Consider the following 20120-nt stretch of genomic DNA (forward strand, 5'->3'; position numbering starts at 1 on the left):
GCTCAGTGGGATGTAAGACAAGAAGCTGTGGGGTTGGCTTGGTTTGTTTTGTTTTTTTAAGACTGTACTCCCAGGGGGGCCATGACGGCTGCAGAGTTCATGTGTTAAGAGACCAGGAACAGCTCATGGCAGTTTTTACTTTTGCCTGCTTTGATTTACTGATGTCCCTGCCCAGTATGTTGTTTGTCACACTCCATGACTCCTTCCAGCCCCTGACGCACCAGCTCAGACCACGCAGCTTTGCCTGTGCCAGCAAGAGGCACAGTGGGTGTTCACAGTGGTGCCAGGCTGGTTTCTGATGCTATCCACAACCTTTTGCCCACACGTCTTTTCCATTATGTCACCTTTATTACACACTTTTTCCTAACATCAAGCCCAATCCCCACCCTGAGTCCTCAAAGCCACGCAGGGTGGCTGTAGTTGGGGTGCAGAGCTGGGTGGAGGTTGGTAATGGGGGATTAAAGTCCTTCCTGCTGCTGGTCGGGGACATGAGGGAAGGGGCAGGGAGCAGAAAAGGCATCCTTGGGGCAATCTGTGGGTGCAGTCCAGCCCTTATTCCCTGCCAGGCACAGCCCAGAGCCCCCAGCCCCGCCTGCTGGCCCCAGGTTAGGTGCCTGCGCAGTGATGGGAGCACTCCCAGTACCCTATGGAAGTGCCCCCATTGCAACTCCCCCAGCACAGCCTTCTGCACTTGGGGACCAGCACATTGCCCCAGCTCCGCCCTCGCTCCCCCTGAACCCTCTTCTCTGGCTCCCCAAAGCCACGTGGAGCCACACAGCCGTCCCCAAAATACACAGGGACGATGTAGGGGACACATCAACACAACCACACGGGCCCTCGGCCGCGCTACCCTAGACAGCGGTACATGCACTGCGCCCGCCTCGGGCTCTGCCCTCTGCTCCAGCCCCAATAAATACCCAATAAACAGCACCAGTTACACCCTTGGGGTGCTGGTTTGGGGGAGGTGCCCCTCAGTCAGGCAGCAGCTGCTCCAGCTCCTCCTCATTCAGGCCATTGGTGGTGACAATGTGATCCAGCTGCTTCATGTACCGCTCCAGATCCTGCATGAAATGGGGGATGCGGGCCTTCTCCAGGACCCCAAATTTCTTCAGTCGATTCACATCTTCATAGGAGACCTGGCGGGAAGCACGGAGATGGGGTCAGTCCCCTCCCTCCTAAACCCTGGCAGGTGCCATGGGGGGCATCTGGTCCCCTTGCAGCCCCCCTGGCTCACCCCCCCCCAACTGCCCAAACATCCCTCTGGCTGTGGGGAGGCAGTGGAAGAGCTGCTGGGAGTGTGGGATTTGCAAGGATTTGTGGGTTTGGTAATTTTCGGTCACTGCAAGGACAGGTGACAGCAGGACTGCTGTGGCCAAGGGCCAGAAAGGCTTAACCTGCTGGGTTAAGCCTCTTCCCAAAGGTCTCCTACAGAGGATTATGGATTGTCCTGTCCTTCCTTGCATCCTGCCCAGCACAGCCTTTCCCTGCTACACAGAGACCCATAAGCCCAGGGAAAGGCAAAAAGCTGAAGGGGTGCCAGGTGAGGGCTGGTTTTTGGGAAGCCATGAGATCGAGGGAGCCCGAGTGAGCTTTGGGATGGGATGGTGAGATCAGCCACTCCCTGCCCACCCTCACCCTGGCTGTTACCTTTCCAAGTGCAGCCAGCAGTGGGAAGTCAATGGTCTGCCGATGGCGCAGGATGCGGAGAATCCCATCCAGGTACACCTGGTCCTTACTGAAACAGCCTGGAACAGCAGAAAATGCCTGGGAGAGGGCTCCTGGCTTCCCACGGCCCTCCACTTGCCTGAACGTTTGCTGACCACAATAACCAGAATGAGGGCACTGACCACAAGCGTGCCAGGGCTCAGGACTGCTGGGTCCCAAGGGATGAGCGCTGGGGAGGCAGCTGGGTGCAGTGAGAGCCACCAACCCCACTGGATTACTCTCACGCTTCTTCCCAAGTATCTTTTTTAAGGGTAAACCACTGCAAGCATCCAGATGTATCCACAGTAACGCTCATTTTTCCTCTCCTTTGCCTGCTGCTTCCCCAAGAGCTTGTGTGAGTCGCTCCCATGGGACAGGGAGAGTGGTGCTGGGGATGGGGAGGGATGCAGGGACTGGCTGCTGTGGCTGTGTTGGGAGGAAAGGGTTAAAAGCAAAACACTGATCTGGAGGATTGTAAATTGCTCAAGTGACCTTGCACCTGGGTGGAACTCTTGATAAGCCTGTGAACAGCAGGATAGTGATCCTCTGATCTTGTGTTCCTCTGCCCAGGTGTTGGGTGTTGCTCTGGGGTTCCCCCGATTAGCAAGGTAATGAAAACAAATTTACTCTTTGTGTTCTAGCCATAAGTTTGTGCCTGTTCTGTCTGCCTGTGCCAACTCACAACCTACAGGACTGGTGATGCTCAACCCACACAGTAGCAGAACATACCCACCCTCTGTTTTTTCTTAAAAAACAGACAAAGAAAATAAATAAATAAAATTCCTCCCAAAACTCAATTCACACCCGCCAAGTGGTACCTGGCTGTGAGGTGTCCGTCTGGCCCCGCTTTGCCCGCACACAGTACTCCCACCGGACACCAGCATCCTGCACATACTGCTCCAGGTCCTGGAAGAGGGCGGAGAAGGAGAGGCGGCTGGCCCGCTCGATGGTGTAGTAGAGCAGGGCTGCCCGCCACAGGAAGGGCTGCTTGCGGAACAGGACACTGTGCAGGCTGGCCAAGCCTTCCTCCGTGGGGTTGGCAGGCTTCAAGCTGTATTGCTTGCGGCCCTCGGAGCTGTGCCAGGGCTGGCGGGTGTTGTTGACTCCCCGGATGTAGTGGGTGCCTGCGGAGGGGGGACAGGAGTGAGTGCCATCAGCCACAGCTCCAGAGAGCCCGACTCCCACCCTACCCATCCCAAGTCGCTGGGGTTGGGGCCAAATCCCAGCACCCATCAGTGCCTGCTCCAGTCTCGGCTGGTGATGATGGCATGGGACATCTGTTTGCTCCAGTGCCCAAGGGGAGGCCAGAACACAGATAAACAGGCGGGTGCCCAACACCCCTGCTTTGCACGCAGTGAGGGATCCAGGTGGCCTCAACCCCTTCCAAAACCTGCCCAGGAGTCACCCTTGAGGATCCCTCCTTGCAGGACCTGTGGGTACTGCCTTGCCCCAGGGCGTTACCCCAATGATGCTCACAGCATCTCCCCACTCTGCCCCCCACCCACAGCCACCCCCCACTGACCTATCTCGTGGCGCAGCATCCCCTCCAGCCAGTGCTGCCGGGCTCCGGCCAGGTTGATGGCCAGCGTGGGCCGGCTGTCCTCCACCATCATCACTGCTTGGGACAGGAGGTCATCGGTGAGCTGCACCACCACCTGCAGAAGAAGGAGGAGGAGGCAATGGCTATCAGCAGGGTCCTGGCTCTCAGCAGAGGCTGAGATGGTGGCAGATGGTCAGAAAAACCCACTGACACCACGGATGGCACCATTTGGCACTGCTGCACCATCACTGGATTGTGCTGCAGCTCCCCAGAGGAATAGCAGACAGGAAGAGCCATTGGGGGTGGGGGGGATAATGAGAGGAGAGAGATGATCTCATGCAGGGATGAAGTAGCTCCTTTAATCTCTTTACAGCCAACAAAGCTGACCAGGCACTGTGGGGGAGCAGGCAGCCTCCTCCAGCATCCCTCTGGCTCCAGCATCACCCTCCCCGGCTTGTTCCCAGGGGCTCCCCACACTTTTGTGGCTACACAGGATGGACATCCTCTGGAGACCTGCCTGGTCCCCCTTCTGCATCCCCACTGGCAATGGGATGGGGCAGCAACTCTGGCCATCAAAACAATCCCACTCTGAACACCCAACAGCACCTGCTTTGTAATGGCTCTGCATCCCCCAAGAAACATCTCCTGAAGGATCCAAAGCTCTGGCTCCATTTTCATGGACTCCTCCACAGATTCTCCCATTTGAGGCTTCAAGACATGAACAGTGAGGATGAGTCCATGCCAGTCCACCCTCACAGGAGGAACCATGTGTGCTGGCCACAATTCACAGCAGGGATGGGCACTACATGTGCAGGACTACTCAGCATCTTTATACAGGCAAAACTGGTATTTTGAGAAACCTGGCTATCACAGGTGCTGGAGCCAAGAGAGCTGCCCTCCATGAGTTAATGTGCCAGCCAAACAGCACTTTCTGACTACCTAACTTCAGATCTGCAGCAACTCAAAGCAGCAGCATCACCAAAGGAGATGGTCCCTGGGAACTCTTGCATCAGAGGTTTGGCAGTGGCAAACCTCAGGATAGCAATCAAAATCCCCTACATACTTATTAACTCCACAAACCATCTATCATTTCACAGCTGACACTCTTCAGGATGAAAACACATGCACATGTTACTACATGACAATTCTTCTCTTATTAAAAAAAAAGAGAGGAGACTGAATTGGTTTGCTTTAATTCAGATTTATTATTATTATTATCATTGTTATTATTATTAATTATGAAAGCCAAAAGTGCAACCTAACAGAGTCCACCGCTGAGCAAACAAACAGCATAAAATACTTACAGTGCAACTGCTTACCTGTGTTAAAATACACCAGCGTGGAATGGAATCCCTCCAATGCTGAGAAGAGAGCTGCCAGTTCACCTCTGACTCCTTGTGTAGAACCAGCCATCCAGGAGCAATGGAAAGGGACTCTGGGCATTGCCAGAGACCACAGCTTCTTACACTGCCCACTGCAGCCCTTCTCCTGCTGCAACAGCCCATCCTGCTGAGCAGCACCACTAGCCTTGTTTAGGGACCCTCCAGCTTTGCAGATACAACCAGGGCTGCAACTCCAGCCAAAATCCTTCTTCTGGAGCAGCAGCATCTCTCAGTCTGTGAGCTCTCTCATTCTGAGCAGCATCCCCAGTGCATCCTTGTGGTCCATGCTTCTGCTCAGCTTTTGTGAATGCACTGATGGAGAAAGAGCTCATCCCAAGGAACCAAGGGAAGGCTTCTGGTGGTCCCCATGGCACCGGGGTGTAGGTTCCTGTCTCTCCCCAGCAACCCGGCACTGCTCAGGACCTCTGACACTGAGCAAGCAGCTCAGAGGTAGAGGGACACCACTGATGGGATCCCAGGAGACACTGTTTAGGCTGACAACACTCCACAACCCCAGGGATTGCCATGCAGCACTTACCAGTGGGGCCAGATGTTTCTCTGCTGCAAGCTGTGAGCCCACTGAAATGCATATGGAAACCTCCAGCAGCATCACGTCTGTCCTGAGTCAGAAGAAAAGCAGAAGAGCTTCAGGATCTGCAGCTTGGACCCCGACAAAGCAGCTTTTGAGGGCACAAAGTTAATTTCAGCATGAACACTTACCCAGGAGCGCGCTGCCTGCGGTGCTGGAAGCGGGATCCTGCCTTCGCCGATCGGTGCTGGGGACAAAGGGCAGCTGCAGTGGCTGCCACCAGCCTGGCCACGCTGCCTGCCAGGACTGCCTGTGGGCAGGGACGCACCAGCTGCTCGTGCTCTGGGCTACTGCTATCCCCACACGAGTTTCTTCTCTTTTAAGCAAGCCATCACGATTAGTGCATATCAGGGAAGCAAAGGGCACGGCAGAACAGACAGGGCACAGATGGTGAAAGTCAGGAATCAGAGATACAGGTGCAGGGAGGGAAATACACGCCTGAAACCACCCAGTTCCCCGACAGGGTGTGAGATTATCAGTGATGCAGAAGTTTCAACAAGTGTTGGTCTTGTACAGGGAGCAAGCTCTGCCAACATCGCTGTATCAAGGGCAGGTGAAACCCTTCTCTCTTCCCTACCCCAGACACATCCAGCAAAATTTCCAATGGATAGAAAGGAACAAACCAATGCTTTCATTGTTTTAAGAGCACTTATCAAAAGTCCCAGATAAAACAGCCACACTGATGTGCAAACAGTGACTGAACCCTGCATTGCCTTGAATCACAGAATGTCCTGAGTTGGAAGGGACCCACGAGGTTCATTGAGTCCAACCCCTAATAGCTCTGAACACAGAGACAATTACACAGGGCTGGAAGGATGCCAGTTGTACACTAATATGTAAGAAAATCGATGGCTTTCTGCCTAGCCAGAGCTCAATTAATGAAGAAGAGAATAGCTGAACTTAATCAATTAATAAACCTGAGAGAGAGAGCTCAACTATCAAGTTATAAGTGCAGGTCTGTAAGACTGGCAGCTGCTTGGCTGGGTATTGGAACTGGCTCTGGGCACTCAAAGGCAGATGAATTATAGGGAAACATCTGCAGAAATCCTTTCTGTCCCAAGCAAAGGCTTAGGAGGACCAAGGTGCCAAATCCACATCCGAGGAACACCCTCACGAGGCATCAGGGCAAACCAAGGGTGCTTGAGGAGGAACGTCCTTGGGCAGGAGGGACCTCAGGGGACCACTCATTCCTGCTTTTGCATGCATGGAATGCACTGGGTACCACTGGGCGAGGTGATGCTTTGGAGAAATGCTCATCATAACCCTCTTTGGAGACAGAGGTGAAAAATCAGAGGTAGGAAATAGAGTCTGGCCAAGCAGCCCCACCCCAGCCAGCACTGCACAGTCCCTCCCCTGCAGCCAACAGCCCCAGGAAGCCATGCAAGCCAACCCACGCAAAGCCAGGTCCAGAAATCCTTCTCAGACCTTGAACCCAGGACAGTGGAAGTGTTTTGCCTACACCTTGCTGGCATAAGGGGAAAAAAAAGCTCCTTAACGGCAGCTGTGGGATGTCCCATGCTGGATGCTGTGTGGGGTGCAGAGAAACCAGGTTAAGAGATGCTGAACTTCTCCCCTGGCTCCATCCCAAATGGCTACTGTTGTATCTTAACCACGTATTTCCCAGCCTTAAAACCCGAGCCTGGGGTTTCAAAGCACCATAACGCAGCACACCTCGCAGGGCAGCAGGAAATCTCTTCCCCTGGCTTTGCTTTAGGACATGTGGGTTAAGGCAGCTGTTGGAGAAGTCTGCCCTCCCACTGCCAACAGCAAGAGATGATTTCCTGACAGTAATTGATGCCTCATGCACATGGCAAAAGGCTCCTGGCATGGCCACACAGTCAAGCAGCAGCTCCTCCCTCTCTCTCGAGCACAGAAGGGAGATACACATGGAAAACATCACAGGACGTTTGTGGGGAACCAGCACCCATGTCCTAAAGCCAGGGTATGGTGAAGCTGGAGGTGAAAGGACACCACTGCTCAGAGCAGAAAAGCTTCCTCTTTGTAACCAAAACATTTCTTAATCTGAGTCCTTTTTATCAGAAAATAAATATTTTTCTGTATTTTACAAGTGATAAAGGAGGGACACGGATTACCTCTCCCACACAGCCTTCCTTCTGCATGTACTTTCGGATCACAGACCAGATCTGGCACTTGCTCAGCAGCCTCCCGCCCGTGGCGACCTCAAAGCTCTCATAGGTCCCGTACTTCTCCAGGACAGTACGAATGATCCTGATGGCCTGTGGCACGCAGAAAGTACAAACATAAGCACAAACACCTCCCCACTTATAAATACACCCTAAAATCCCACGTGCAACAAACCTAGTGAAGATAACCCCTGATTAACGCCTCTAAAATGTGATGTGGTTTTACAAGACCTAAAAAACCAAGGAGACTGAGCCAGCTGGAGGTGGCCACCAGGACAGAGGGACACTTCACACAATCAACATGACCCCACAGCATATTCTTTCTGCTTTTTGTCACCCTTGCAGGCATCTCTTGTGGGAATGGGGCAAAGCAGAAGTGAAACTGCATCATCGCGGTGTGGTTAAATCCATGATTATTTTCAATCTTTTCTGCTTTCAGTTCTCTTTGCAAACTCTGGTGCTTGCACAAAGACCTCTGGCTTCTCAGCTTGCTTTTTACTCCCAGAGTTTCTTACTCCAGGGCTAAATTCCAAGCTCAGCAGTGATGCTATTCATCACCCTCTGCAGTGATGCTGCTTCAAACAGAGTCTCAGCACCACCAGCCAGCTGCACGCCCAGCAGCCTTCTAATAAAAGCATCACGTGCTCCATTATTCACATTAACATTTATGGAGCATCTATAAAATACGAACATTTATTAGCACATTTCCTCCCCAAAAGGTGTGTTTCCATTGTGGATATTTTCAAGCCATTACTTTCTCCCATCATTGGAATATATATTAATATATTAGTATAATATTAATATAATATTAATATTATATTAGTACATAATCCAAAGCAGATGACTTTCAACCAGTTCTGGAGGTTTTCCAGCAGTTTTACTGCATCTGCAAACCTGGCTGGGTTGCTGCCAAGCTTCCCAGCCCAGGACCAATTGTTGCCCCTCCCTAGTCCCTGAAGTTACCCAGGATCAGGAGATGGGTGCTCACCACCAGTACTGGTGCTCAAATCATTCAACACCCCGTAAGACAGGAGGAAATGGCTCAAGTTGTGCCAGGGGAGGTTTAAGTTGGGTATTATGAAAAATTTCTTCATGGACAGGGTTGTCAAGCACTAGAACGGGCTGCCCAGGGCAGTGGTGGAGTCACCATCCCTGGAGGTATTTAAAATATGTAGATGTGGCACTTGGGGACACGGTTTAGTGGTGGGATTGGCAGTGCTGAATTAACAGCTGGACTTGATCTTAAGGGTCTTAACCCATCTAAACAATTCATGATCCTAAGAGGGGCTTTAGGTCTGCATCTGGTCAGCAACCTCCTCCATCCCTGCAGAAGGTCCTGATTTTCCTTCCCTGGACAGTTTTCACAGCTGGTTTTTATTCTCAAGTCACTTATGGTGCCTTTCCAGGAGAAGCTGTGCATAATTTTTCTGTTGTCTGTTTTGTTTTCTGGGGGGTTGGGGTAGGGTTTTTTGGGGTTTTTTTGCTGAATAATCAGGCTCATTTTTACAGCACTGCAAGGTACCTCCAGCTGACCATGGCAGAAAAAGGACCTTTCATCCTCCCACCTCTGCTCAGCCACTTGCTCTCTCTCCTCCCAGGGGACTCAAATCACTGAGCCAAGAGAAACCCAGCACAGCTGGTGCCCAGGAGTAAGACAACCAAAGAGTTCTTCCCCAACCCTCAGAGCACATCCTGGCAAGCAAAATTCCTGAGATTCCAAGTTTAATGTTCTGAGCATCCCCAAATCATGCACCCACCATATGCAGTGGGATAACAAATCCTCCAGCCCCAGCTCTGTGCTGGTGCCACTCAAATTCACATGACAAACCAGGGATGTGATCTCCAGGATGATGAGCCTCCACGGGGCTGGAAGAGTCCTCCTGGTTTATTTAAGTTTTCTGTTAAAAAAATAAAATAACCCCCCAAGTACATGCAGAGCACATGCAGGGAGCTGGTGCTGGTTTGTCTGCTTGTGTCCAAGGATGCTGACTTAGCAAAACGTCTCATTTATTTATGATCAATGAAGGTCTTTGAAAATAAAAGCAGTTTATAGAGCTAAGAGTTAGCTGGCAAGGAAAAATGCTTCCCAAAATAAAAGAGACTGGAAGGAGGTTACTGCAGGGTAAGAGCAAAGGAACAGTGCCATGAATGCTGTCCCATCGGACCGTCACCGGAACACTTGGAGAAACATTGGCAGAAACACTCAACACTTGATATCTCTTGCAAAAGCTTTCACAATCCACAGTGGTTACAAACCCTTAGTTCCACTCACTCAAAGCACTGCCCAGAGAAAAATAATCGGAATGATCCATCTTTTACTCTGCTGCAAGTCAGCTGCACCAAAGGAGAAAGCACAGGGTGAAAGAGCTCTGAGCAACTCATTTAATGCCCGACTCCGGGAGTAAAACACAGGAGGGAAATGCCGAAAGCTGGCGAGGTCTGCAGGCGTCAGAGTGTCTCCCCTGCAAGAGCCTCGCTGGCACCACTTTATCTGGGGCAGAGGTACGGCACACACCAGGAATGACAAACTGCTTAGAAAGCTGTTTACAGAAAGGGCCTGAATCATCTGGATAATAATCCAGGCATAGACACAGGCAGTGATGCGGGAATAAGTAAACATTCAAAGAACAATAAATAAATCAGTGAAGAAGTTGTTATTTGAACAAGGAATTCCCGACTGAGAGGTGCAAAGAAACAACTCTGGCGTGCCAGTCTGAATTCAGGATAAGAGGGGGTTTTTATCTGCTCACTTGTTTATGTGGCAGAAAGGATGCTCTTCCCTGAGGCAGGATGCTCACTCCCAGGTGCAAACTGGTTTTGGGACACGGCCAGGCTCCCAGCTCCAAGCAAGAGGTGAAGGCACAGAGCAGCTCTACTCCTGCATCCACAAAAGGCTTGTTTGTGGGCAGAGCACCCTAAAAGCACACTCCTGCCTCTTCCCTCCTGTTGAATGACCAGGAGCTGTTTTCTCAGTGCCATCCCCATGGCAGAGAGAAACTCACAAACATTTCAGTAGGGTATAAGCCATGGAAACAGTTAAGCAAAATAATACAGACTCCTTAAGTGGAGTCTACACCAATTAATATCATTACTGACCATGTTTGCTGATGCCTTAAGGATGCTACCACACTGGACAACCTTTAGGCCTTCCCAAAAAAAAGCCAGACTCAACCGCCAGGTCATTCACACTAAGGACCACTTCCCATGCTGTCACCCATGTGCTCCAGCTCCTTCACAGTTATTTCTACAGCAGCAAGTGCAAAAACATACCAGCAAGGTGTCTCCGATGCACAGCTGTCAGCATAAGCAGGAGCCAGTTTGATCATAGAAACACAGACTGGTTTGGGTGGAAAGGGACATTTAAGATAATTTCGTGCCAATCCTCCTCCATGGGCTGGGACGGCTTCCACTAGACCAGGCTGCTCAAAGCTCCATCCAGCCTGGCCAGAGGGTATGGATGCTGGCAGCATCACCCAGCAGCAGCATGACCCATGTCACCCACGGAGCATGTACCATTGCTGCAGGTAGGTGAGGTTACTAAGAACAGGTTTAAGAAATCATAGGGTGAGGGTGCTGAAGGCAAGATGCAAAAGGTGTTAAAGGGAGAGGGATCAGGAAGCAGCTGGGAAGGAAAGCACGCACATGGATAAGAGGGAATGGCATTAAATTGACAAAGGGTGGGTTTAAGTTGGACATTAGGAAGAAATTCTTCCCTGTGAGGGTGATGAGGCACTGGTACAGGTTGCCCAGAGAAGCTGTGGCTGTCCCATCCCTGGAAATGCTCAAGACCAGGTTGGATAGGACTTGGAGCAACCGATCTACTGGAAGATGTCACTGTCCACGGCAGGGTGTGTGGGGTAATTAGATGGTCTTTAAAATCCCTTCTAACCCAAACCATTCCAGAATTCTAGGACCATGCACCATCTCCTGGCCAGCCCCACCACGGAGCAGTCCCACCAGGACACATCCCGCTGGCATGTGAATACCCACACCCTCGCACCAGCCCACGGGCCGGCTGGGCTCCCTCCTTTCTCTTCCTCCTCCTTCCAGGCCGAGCATCCTCACCCGGCCCCGCCTCACCTGAGCCACGAAGCGGTCGGAGGCGGCCCCGTACTTGTCCAGGACGGCGGCGGGCACCGGCTCCGCGTACTCGAACTGCGGGTCGTAGGCGAAGCTGGCGCGGAAGAACCGCTCCCGCTCCGCCTCCACATTCCGCGGCCGCAGCGCCACGAGCAGGCAGGGGCTGCGCCGCCCGCCGCCCTCCTCCCCGCGGCCCCGCGCGATGTGCGGCAGCGAGGCGGCGGCCCGCAGCCCCCCGCGCCCCGCCGCGCCCTCGCTCCGCCGCGTCCCGGCCCCGGTTTCCGAGAGGCGGCGGGTTCCCCGCGGGCAGCGCGGCGCGGGGGGCGGCGGCGGGGAAGGGCAAGGGCAGAGCGGCGCGCCATGGCCCGGCCCGCCGGCCGCCCCCGAGCCCATGGCCCCCGAGCCCATGGCCCCCGAGCCCGCGGCCGCGGCCTCCAGCGCGGCGGCACCGGGGCTGCGCCGGCTCCGCGCCCGGCCCCGCCCCGCCGCCCCGAGCACGCGCCGCCGCCCGCCAATCAGCGCCGCGCTCGGCGCGCCGCGGCCAATGGGAGGGGAGCGCTGCGGGAGAGCCCCGCCCCGCCCCGCCCCGCCCCGCCCCGCCCCGCCCCGCCAGCCCCGCCCCGCCCGCCCCGCCCCGCCCCGCCCCGCCCCGCCCCGCCCCGCCCCGCCCCGCCCCGCCCCGCCCCGCCCCGCCCCGCCCGCCCCGCCCCGCACCGCCCCGCCCCGCCCCGCCCCGCCAGCCCCGCCCCGCCCGCCCCGCCCCGCCCCGCACCGCCCCGCCCCGCCCCGCCCCGCCCCGCCCCGCCCGCCCCGCCCCGCCCCGCCCCGCCCGCACCGCCCCGCCCTGCACCGCACCGCCCCGCCCCGCCCCGCCCCGCCCGCCCCGCCCCGCCCCGCCCCGCCCTGCACCGCCCCGCCCCGCCCCGCCCCGCCCCGCCCGCCCCGCCCCGCACCGCCCCGCCCCGCCCCGCCCCGCCAGCCCCGCCCCGCCCGCCCCGCCCCGCCCCGCACCGCCCCGCCCCGCCCCGCCCCGCCCCGCCCCGCCCGCCCCGCCCCGCCCCGCCCCGCCCGCACCGCCCCGCCCTGCACCGCACCGCCCCGCCCCGCCCCGCCCCGCCCGCCCCGCCCCGCCCCGCCCCGCCCTGCACCGCCCCGCCCCGCCCCGCCCCGCCCCGCCCCGCCCTGCACCGCCCCGCCCCGCCCCGCCCCGCCCCGCCCCGCCCCGCACCGCCCCGCCCCGCCCCGCCCCGCACCGCCCCGCACCGCCCCGCACCGCCCCGCCCCGCCCCGCCCCGCCAGCCCCGCCCCGCCCCGCCCCGCCCCGCACCGCCCCGCACCGCCCCGCCCCGCACCCTCCCGCCCCGCACCGCCCCGCACCGCCCCGCCCCGCCAGCCCCGCCCCGCCCCGCCCCGCCCCGCCCCGCCCCGCCAGCCCCGGCAGCATCTCCAGGCCCGGAGGCCCAGCCGGTCCCGGTTGCGCAGCTTGCCCCGGCGGCATTGCTGCCTTGGTTGCATGGCCAACTCCAGCTGTGTCACCACATTTGTATTGCCACCCCTGGCTGCATCGCCAGTCGCAGGCTGCATCGCCACCCTGTTTGCATCTCCAGCCTTGGCTGCATCGCCATCCCCCAGTTGCGTCACCAGTCCCAGTTATATTTCCAAGGCCAATTATATTTCCATCCCAGTTGCTCTGCCAGCACCAGTTGCATCATCAAGCTCCAGTAGCATCACCAACCCTGGTTATGTCACCAACCCCGGTTATGTCACCAACCCCAACCACACTGTCATCCCCATCATGTTGCACCCCCTGGTCGCATCCCCAACCCCAGCTGCATCATTGGCCCTGTGGTTTTTCCCAAAGCCCCATCTCCTGGGGTGCCTGCAGGCAGCAAGCATCTCACGTTTTGGTTATGGCTGGCTTCGCCACCCAGCTCTGAAGGACAAGGCAGGCCTAGCATGCAGAAGCAAAGTGTGTTTATTGTTTTGTAAATCTGCTGATTTCAAGTTGGTCTTGCCCAAGGAGCCTAGCTCGCTGCTCTGTAAGCCACACCTACTGCGCCACCGCCATGCTACCTCTGCGACCACTTGGTAAATCAGAGCTTGCTCTTGTTATGTGAGTTGCTCTGTCCCAGGTGAGCAGAAGCCACAGCACCACCGGTCCACAGCCTCTAAAGTGCCTAAAAATGGCTTGCTAGTGACAAGGGCCTGTGTGTACGCTGGAATTCACGTGTGTAATGTTAATGAGCTGGCAGCATGGTTAATTATCCACCCACTAGTGGGAAGTGACAAGCCTCTGAAGTAAAATAAATCACCATTCCCAAAAGAAGAACCAATCACTGTGGAAATGGGTGCCAGCCCATCCACCTGAGCTCTTGGTCTTGCTCACTTTCCTTCCAAACTCAGCTCCAAGTCCTTTGCTCCCCTGCACGGCAGTTTGTGGTGCCTACCATCATGGAGGGAAGCTGGCCCTCACTCCTTTCAGTTCTTTTTAGGCTCCTTAAGGACCTTGTGTTCACGTAGGATCTTCCCCAACTTCCCAGCCTTTAGGCTGGATCTCACCTGCCCTGGCTCCCCCTGCTCCTCTTGGCTCCCTAGCAGGATTTCATTGATATAACTGAGTGTCAGGTTGCTGAAGACCATGTTGAAGTGGTGGGCACCTCGCAGCTCCTGGACGTACACCTTCTGCTTTTGCTGGTTGCGCCATCGCTTGCACAGCTCCAAGCTGCGTGTGTTGACGCTGTCGTCCCCATCGCCATAAATTATGTCCACGGGGTCCTCATAAGGGAAATGCTCATCATAAATGTAAGTCTCTGCGGTGGGGAAGCCCGTGCCATAGAGGCAATATGTGTCCACCCCAGGAGGGGGTAAATCCTTCAGCAAGTCCTTCATGTCCTCCCACATGTACCAGCCATCCTCCAGGTTGACGTCGGTGAAGAAGCGCCGGTAGTCACGGTAGGTGTAGTTGTAGGAGGGTGTGGAGATGAAGACATGGCTCTCGGGCCAGGCCAGGGTTGTGGGGAACATCCAGGGGCTGGTGGTGGTCATGCGCTGCTCTTCACGGAGTTTGATGTTGGACATGAGTGGGATGCCCTGTTCGTCACCTGCGGGACACACAAGGGCTCATCACAACCAGCACCACAAAGTCTCCTCACAGACGGAGCCTTTGGGAAGCTGGGCTGGGATCAGCCGTCCCCACAGTGACTCACCACTGTCTCCCGGCCTTCTCCAGCTCAGCTCTTCCCCTCCTTACCCCTACCCTGCCCATAACCTTACGTCCTCTCCTCACCTCCCTGGCTGCAGATATCCAGAACAGCCTTCCAAACTCTTCACATCTCTAGCTGCTTGGAGGGGCTGAGTGGAGACAAACCTGGATGTGTGATGGCACAGACCAACCCAGCCCTGAACATTCCCTGCAAGCCTGGCACCTCCACACCTGCCTGCAGGGACAGGAGCGAGCAGAGCCCAATAGTGGGCGGCCAACTTGCATGTTACCTTCAAGCCTTGGCATTTTTGGTATGTCTGGAGTCCTGAGTCCATGGAATGACCTCAGACAACCTTAAAAATATCTCTGGCTCTTGTGGCAACAGAGAAAAATTTTAGCAGGTGACTTAAGGGTGATGCAAGGGGCCAGATGTTAAAACCTTCAAGCACATGATTTTTAATCTCATGCGTTTTTGAACTGGTGACATGTAGATATTCTGGGCTGTCAGCATTAGGCAAGTGATTGTGGCTTTCTGGGCTGCAAAGAGGCTAAACAGGAACTGGGTCCCCCACCTCTTTTCACCACTGTGCTCTTTCCCTGCCCACCACCACCCTTTCATTTCTGCAGGACAGAAAGAAAACAAAGAGGTGGCTGCACAGGAGTCACCCACCGGATGCCAGGATACGCAGGGGCTTGACAGTGCCTCCCCAGGGGGCACCCAGGGAGATGAACCCCCCAATGTACTGATCTTTCCAGGCTTGGGTCTGCTGCAGCAGGAAATAGAGGACATGCAGGTTGCCCATGCTGTGTGCAATGAGGAAGACAGGTCTCTGGTACTCGTCGTGCATCTCCTCAATCAGCGCCTTCAGGTTCTGGAAGTATTCGGGCTGCTCCTCTGTGGACAAGAGGGGAGCATGATGGCATGAGGGCCATCCTGCTTCCCTCTGTGCATGGGGGGCCTGGCCACAACCCCCAGACTTACGGGGTCCAACCCTCCAGTCGTAGGGGGCTGCCCGAACCGTCTGGTCTCTCACGTAGCCATTGTTCACCAGGTTCTGCACCATGGTGTGCAGGTAACCTGTGGGCAGAGGCAACAAGTGGGAATTAGGTCTGTGGTCTTCTCTTGTCAACCTTTTTCCATTCTGGTCCTGGTCATGGCCAAAATGTTCTCTGGTAAGCCCTGTAGCTCAGTGGCTCCAGCCGGACATAGTGACTCTGTGCATCCCACTGAGTACTGGGGTCAAGGATGGGGTGGTCCCTGCCAGCAGGGAGTGTGTCCCCAAGGCTAATGTCCCTCACTCCCAGTGCCCTGAGCTCTCTGCAGAATCAGTCCCTGCCGGACACATGGGGACACCTCCCCATTTGCAGGGAGCATGTGGGATTCCCAGACACCCTGGCCTCTCCTCCTCTCACCTGCCAGCTTGCTCTGATCCAAGTATTCCACAGAATAGGTCTTGCCAAAGCCAGGCACGCGGATGTGCACCCCTGGGGCATTGGACATTTTCCGAGAGGTTCGGTTGTACACCACCCTGTGGGGACAGGACAGGAGGTGGCAGAAGAGCCATGTCCCCACGGGGAACATGGGGCTGGGGTGGAGATCACTGGGTAGCAGCTTGGACCTGGCCATTGCCAAGCCTTGTGTGGGTGTGAGATGCACTGGAGCGCAGCCAGTGTCCATGCTGCTCGCCTGGCATCCCAGGACAGGAGGCTCTGGCACAACCAGCTGCCGCAGCCCCCACACCCTGCAGCCCTGGACAGGGTGGCAGCATTTCCAGTGGGTGCTCAGGGTGGTCTGCCTGGGCTTGAGCACATGGCAGGGGCATGGGAAAGGGACAGACACTCAGAGCACTAGCCAGTCACTTGTGTTCCCAAACGATCCCATGGTCCTCCCATTTTTTTCCATGTGTGCTAGATCATGGCCAGGGGGAGGAGAGGGGAGGGAGATCCCTGGTAGGTCATTTCCCCAGGGAGCTCCCAGGGTAGGGTTGGATGGTACCTGGTGTTATCGATCCAGCAGTCAACTCCCACTGGCAGAAAGGTGTTGAGGTTGAGCCAGATGGTGAAATAATCCTCTGTTTTGCGGTAGCACATCCAGTTCACCACATCTGGCTTGTCCAGCTTTGCTTCCAGCTGGTTCCCAAGACACCCGGGCACTGGAGGCACCGCAGAGGGAGAGCAGAGCCAGTTACAAACCCCATCCCACTGACCCTGTGGGGCTGCCCAGCCTGGCACTTACCCAGCCCCCAGGCAGTGCTCCCCTGGGGTTGCCTGGCTGGGGATGGTTGGGCACCTGCTGGAACAGCATCCCTGGAGAACACCCCGCTCTGCACAGGAGAGAGGGTTCTTGGAGCTGAGATGCTGGGTAAGCATGAAAACAATGCTAAAAATTCATCCTTGGGAACCCCTAGAGCTGCCTTTCCATGGGGTGACCCCCAGAGCTGCCACCCTTGGCTCAAACATGTGAGTCCCCACCAGCACAAAGTACCCTAGATTATTTCCCCTCTCTGGATGGGTTTCCACCTTCCTCTCCTTGCTGCGACCTGGGGGAAGAAGTCGGTGCTGCTTGGGGCTGCCCATTCCTAAGGCAGTCCTGACAACTCCTCCTGGTGTAGCAGGCAGCTCAGGGATGCAGCGCTCCCAGGGAGAGCTTCCTGAACTTTAAACCCTCCATACAGGCTGAACAAGGCCTCTGAAATGGTTTGGTGCTGAGTGGAACTGTACTCTGCGGAAATTCCGTGGGAATAGTGTGTGCAGGAAACACAGCACAGCTTTGAGCAAGTTCATTTGTGAGCCCTGGCCTCCCTCAGTGGATGGTGACAGTCACTAGGGTGTTTGGTCTGCCTCTGGGAGCTTCAGCGTGGCTCCCAGCAGGGATGGGACACCCATCCTGCTGCTACCCTGATCTGTGTGCCTGTGCTGGGATCAGACAGCATGGAGAGCTTTCCCAGCTGTGTGCAGGAGCCAGGAGCCAGCTCCTGGTGCCAGCACTGACTGTGAGGGTGAGGACAAGAGGTGAATGACTGCAGGGGACATTGAACCTGGTGGAATGGGAGCACCAGGTGACAAATCCCAAGGCCCCAGCCGGTCCAAGGACTTTCGTGCAGTACACGGCTGGTGTGAACCGTCAATGCCTTGTGCCATGCGGGAGGGGAAGGAGAGGGAGCAGTTACCTTCCTCCACCTGCCTCACAGCTCTTTCATGACTATGGCATATCCCCAGGTGTTCAGGGAGGGTCTAATCCTGTCTTCAAAGCACCTGGATGTGGACCAGGCAGGTGTAGGAGAGCCCTGGTAGGGAGTGGGCAGAAGGGACTTCCCTGGTCAGCAAGAGGAGCAGGACCATGAGCGGCTCTGACAGCTCTGAAGGTGCACAGCCAGCACACCCCTGCCCCTGGCACACAGCACTGAGCTCTGCCTCTCCTTCCAGAGGACATTAGGTAATTATTAAGGGAGATCTGTGAGGGCAGAGGGGTTATCAGTGGTCCCAAGGGCACTGGGGGTTTCCGGGACGCCCGGGCCAGGGGGATGGGTTACTTGCGGATGTCGAGCGGCACGAGGGGCAGCCAAGCAGCACAAGGGGCATCTCGGTCTGGCTGGGCGTGGGACACGGCCTGAGGCTGCTACTGGGGATAAAAGGAGATGCTCCGACCATCACAGGTAATCCTGAAAAGAGGCACCTGGTGACAGTGACCCGGGTCTTCTGACCAGCCCCAGGACACGGATGCCTGCACTCCTGAAGGGATTTTACAGGGTCAGCCCTTGGCATTGCATTAGGGAGGGGTCTTCTGCTTTTTCTCTTCTCTTTTTTTAAGGGGAAATGCCTCATGATTCAAGAAAAAGGAGGAAAACCCCAGCTGTTCTCAGCAGAGTTTTCCTGGCAAAAGCTGAGCTCAAGTGCCCAGTGATGGCACAGGGGCAAAGGAAGGCAGAGCCATGCAGCACAGAGGCACCAGCTGGTGGTGGCTGCTTCCACCTCCCTGAGATGATGCCTCCACATCTCCTTTAACCTCCCTGTGCCCCTCTTCCTGCTGCCTTGCCCCCAGTCAGAGTGGGCATTGGGTGGGATGTGAGATGGATCCTCTTTTGCAGCAGCAGAGGATGACCCAGCCATCACCAGGGAATGGGAGAAGACACAGGATGGGGTGGGCTTCAGGAAAGTGAGAGGTGGTGGATGCACCCACTGCACCAATGGCAGCCACTCTGGGAAGTGGCAGAAGAGGTTGTGCTGCAGTCCCTGTCCCTCTGCCAGCAGAGTTCCCCAGACCCAAACAAGCCCTAAAACACCCTGTGAGCCAGGTGTGAGATATCAGAGACCCATATCTGGGGTGTCCAGTCTGTCTCAGCTCCAAAAACTCTACCTGGGCATGGCCAGCCCTGTGTCCCTATCCCAGTGAATGGGAGGGGACTGGAGAGCCGTGTGACACCCTCACTTGGTGGCTCCAATCCAGCCAGCCAAGAACCATCGCAGCCAAAACCCACTTAGTCACCGGCAGAGCAGCACCCCAGCCTCACCATCTGCTTTGTGGGGCTGTATGGCAGCCAGGGTGCCCACCCGTACCCCGCATGGTGCCCACGCTGGCGCGACCTTACCGAGTACCACGGGCGGTGTGCTGTTGGTCGGGGGAGCTTCTGGGGTGGTGGTGGGTGGGAAGAGGACGTTGAAGAGCCAGAACTGGGACGTGGGCTGCAGGAGCAGCGACAGCGTCAGCAACGCAAGCCCGGCGCCGCTGCTCCCCATGGCAGGCTCGGCCGGGATCCTCCGGGCGGCTCCAAGCCAAACAGCCTTTTATAATTTTTACGCAGGTTCAGCCAAGAGGCACCCGGGCTGCAGGGGAGGGGAAAGCTGCAAGGGGCTGGCCATGAGGAGGAGGAGGGACGGGGAGGGACGAAGGACTGGCCTTATGGACAAGCCATGGCCTGTCAAAACCAGTCCGGGGGTTCCCAGGGGTTCTTTCTGCCCCGAGAGCCCTGCTTAGGGGTGCTGCACGTTGAGCAGCTTCCCGGTGCCTCGGTGTCCCTTTGCTGTGTTCTGGGGAGGTGGCTGCCACGTTCTTGCCCCTGCATGGTTCTCTAGGGGTAACCCCCCAGGGCTGCTCACTCCCTGCCTCGGTGAATACAGCCCCTCTCCACTCCTCCTGTCCCTGGCAGGGGATGCTGGTGCTGCCAGTGTGGCTGGGTGGACCCCAGGTATCTGGGAGAAGATAGAGGGGTTGGGATAGGAAAAGACATATCTGGGCAGCTCCTTGTGCCACATGGCAGTGCCACATTCCCCAGTGCCACCCTAGGCACTGCCCCTGCCCCATGACCCCCTGCCCAGGCTGCCCCATGCAGCATCCTCCCAGTATCCCCTGGAAAGCCCCCTCTGTGACAGTCCCAGGGGGGGAAGCCCTTGCAGCTCCAGCCTGCACTGGGTACTGGGGACCCTCAGGGACCAGAGATGCTCAGGCTGGAAGGAACCTTAAAGTTCATCTCATTTTAAA

General features: G+C 56.4%; 2 protein-coding genes across 5 annotated transcripts; both read right to left on the bottom strand.

The window, feature by feature from the left end:
• Positions 1-328: 328 nt before the first annotated feature.
• On the bottom strand, positions 329-11855 carry KIAA0895L (KIAA0895 like). Of its 4 annotated transcripts, none has more exons than XM_048317142.1 (8): positions 11440-11855; positions 7309-7452; positions 5347-5402; positions 5165-5246; positions 3227-3359; positions 2523-2828; positions 1648-1745; positions 329-1136 (listed from the first exon to the last, which is right to left on the bottom strand). In XM_048317142.1, exons 1-8 carry the CDS (start codon positions 11845-11847, stop codon positions 972-974), a joined length of 1392 nt encoding a protein of 463 aa, XP_048173099.1. In that variant the 5' UTR covers positions 11848-11855; the 3' UTR covers positions 329-971. The 4 variants fall into 4 exon arrangements, with proteins under 4 accessions (XP_048173099.1, XP_048173098.1, XP_048173097.1 ...); XM_048317141.1 differs by having other exon boundaries at positions 5347-5465; XM_048317140.1 differs by having other exon boundaries at positions 5347-5531.
• Positions 11856-13396: 1541 nt separating this feature from the next.
• Positions 13397-19444, bottom strand: LCAT (lecithin-cholesterol acyltransferase). The gene is made up of 6 exons (XM_048316959.1): positions 19231-19444; positions 16638-16794; positions 16055-16170; positions 15624-15719; positions 15312-15536; positions 13397-14540 (listed from the first exon to the last, which is right to left on the bottom strand). The coding sequence occupies exons 1-6, from the start codon at positions 19376-19378 to the stop codon at positions 13918-13920; spliced, it is 1365 nt and encodes a 454-aa protein (XP_048172916.1). The 5' UTR covers positions 19379-19444; the 3' UTR covers positions 13397-13917.
• Positions 19445-20120: the final 676 nt, after the last annotated feature.

The sequence above is a fragment of the Corvus hawaiiensis genome, chromosome 12 (genome assembly GCF_020740725.1).
Source record: "Corvus hawaiiensis isolate bCorHaw1 chromosome 12, bCorHaw1.pri.cur, whole genome shotgun sequence".
In the NCBI taxonomy this organism is placed as follows: domain Eukaryota; kingdom Metazoa; phylum Chordata; class Aves; order Passeriformes; family Corvidae; genus Corvus; species Corvus hawaiiensis.

What these genes read in the sequence shown, in the direction of transcription:
- KIAA0895L (XM_048317140.1), bottom strand. Translation starts at nt 11,847, where the DNA reads ATGGGCTCGGGGGCCATGGGCTCGGGGGCGGCCGGCGGGCCGGGCCAT. An exon ending in CCGACCGCTTCGTGGCTCAG is followed by an intron (nt 7,453 to 11,439) that starts GTGAGGCGGGGC and finishes TGCGTGCCACAG; the next exon opens with GCCATCAGGATCATTCGTAC. An exon ending in AGAAACATCTGGCCCCACTG is followed by an intron (nt 3,360 to 5,164) that starts GTAAGTGCTGCA and finishes CTTCTTCTGCAG; the next exon opens with GTGGTGGTGCAGCTCACCGA.
- LCAT (XM_048316959.1), bottom strand. Translation starts at nt 19,378, where the DNA reads ATGGGGAGCAGCGGCGCCGGGCTTGCGTTGCTGACGCTGTCGCTGCTC. An exon ending in TGCTGGATCGATAACACCAG is followed by an intron (nt 16,171 to 16,637) that starts GTACCATCCAAC and finishes CTGTCCCCACAG; the next exon opens with GGTGGTGTACAACCGAACCT. An exon ending in GGATCAGAGCAAGCTGGCAG is followed by an intron (nt 15,720 to 16,054) that starts GTGAGAGGAGGA and finishes CTCTGCCCACAG; the next exon opens with GTTACCTGCACACCATGGTG.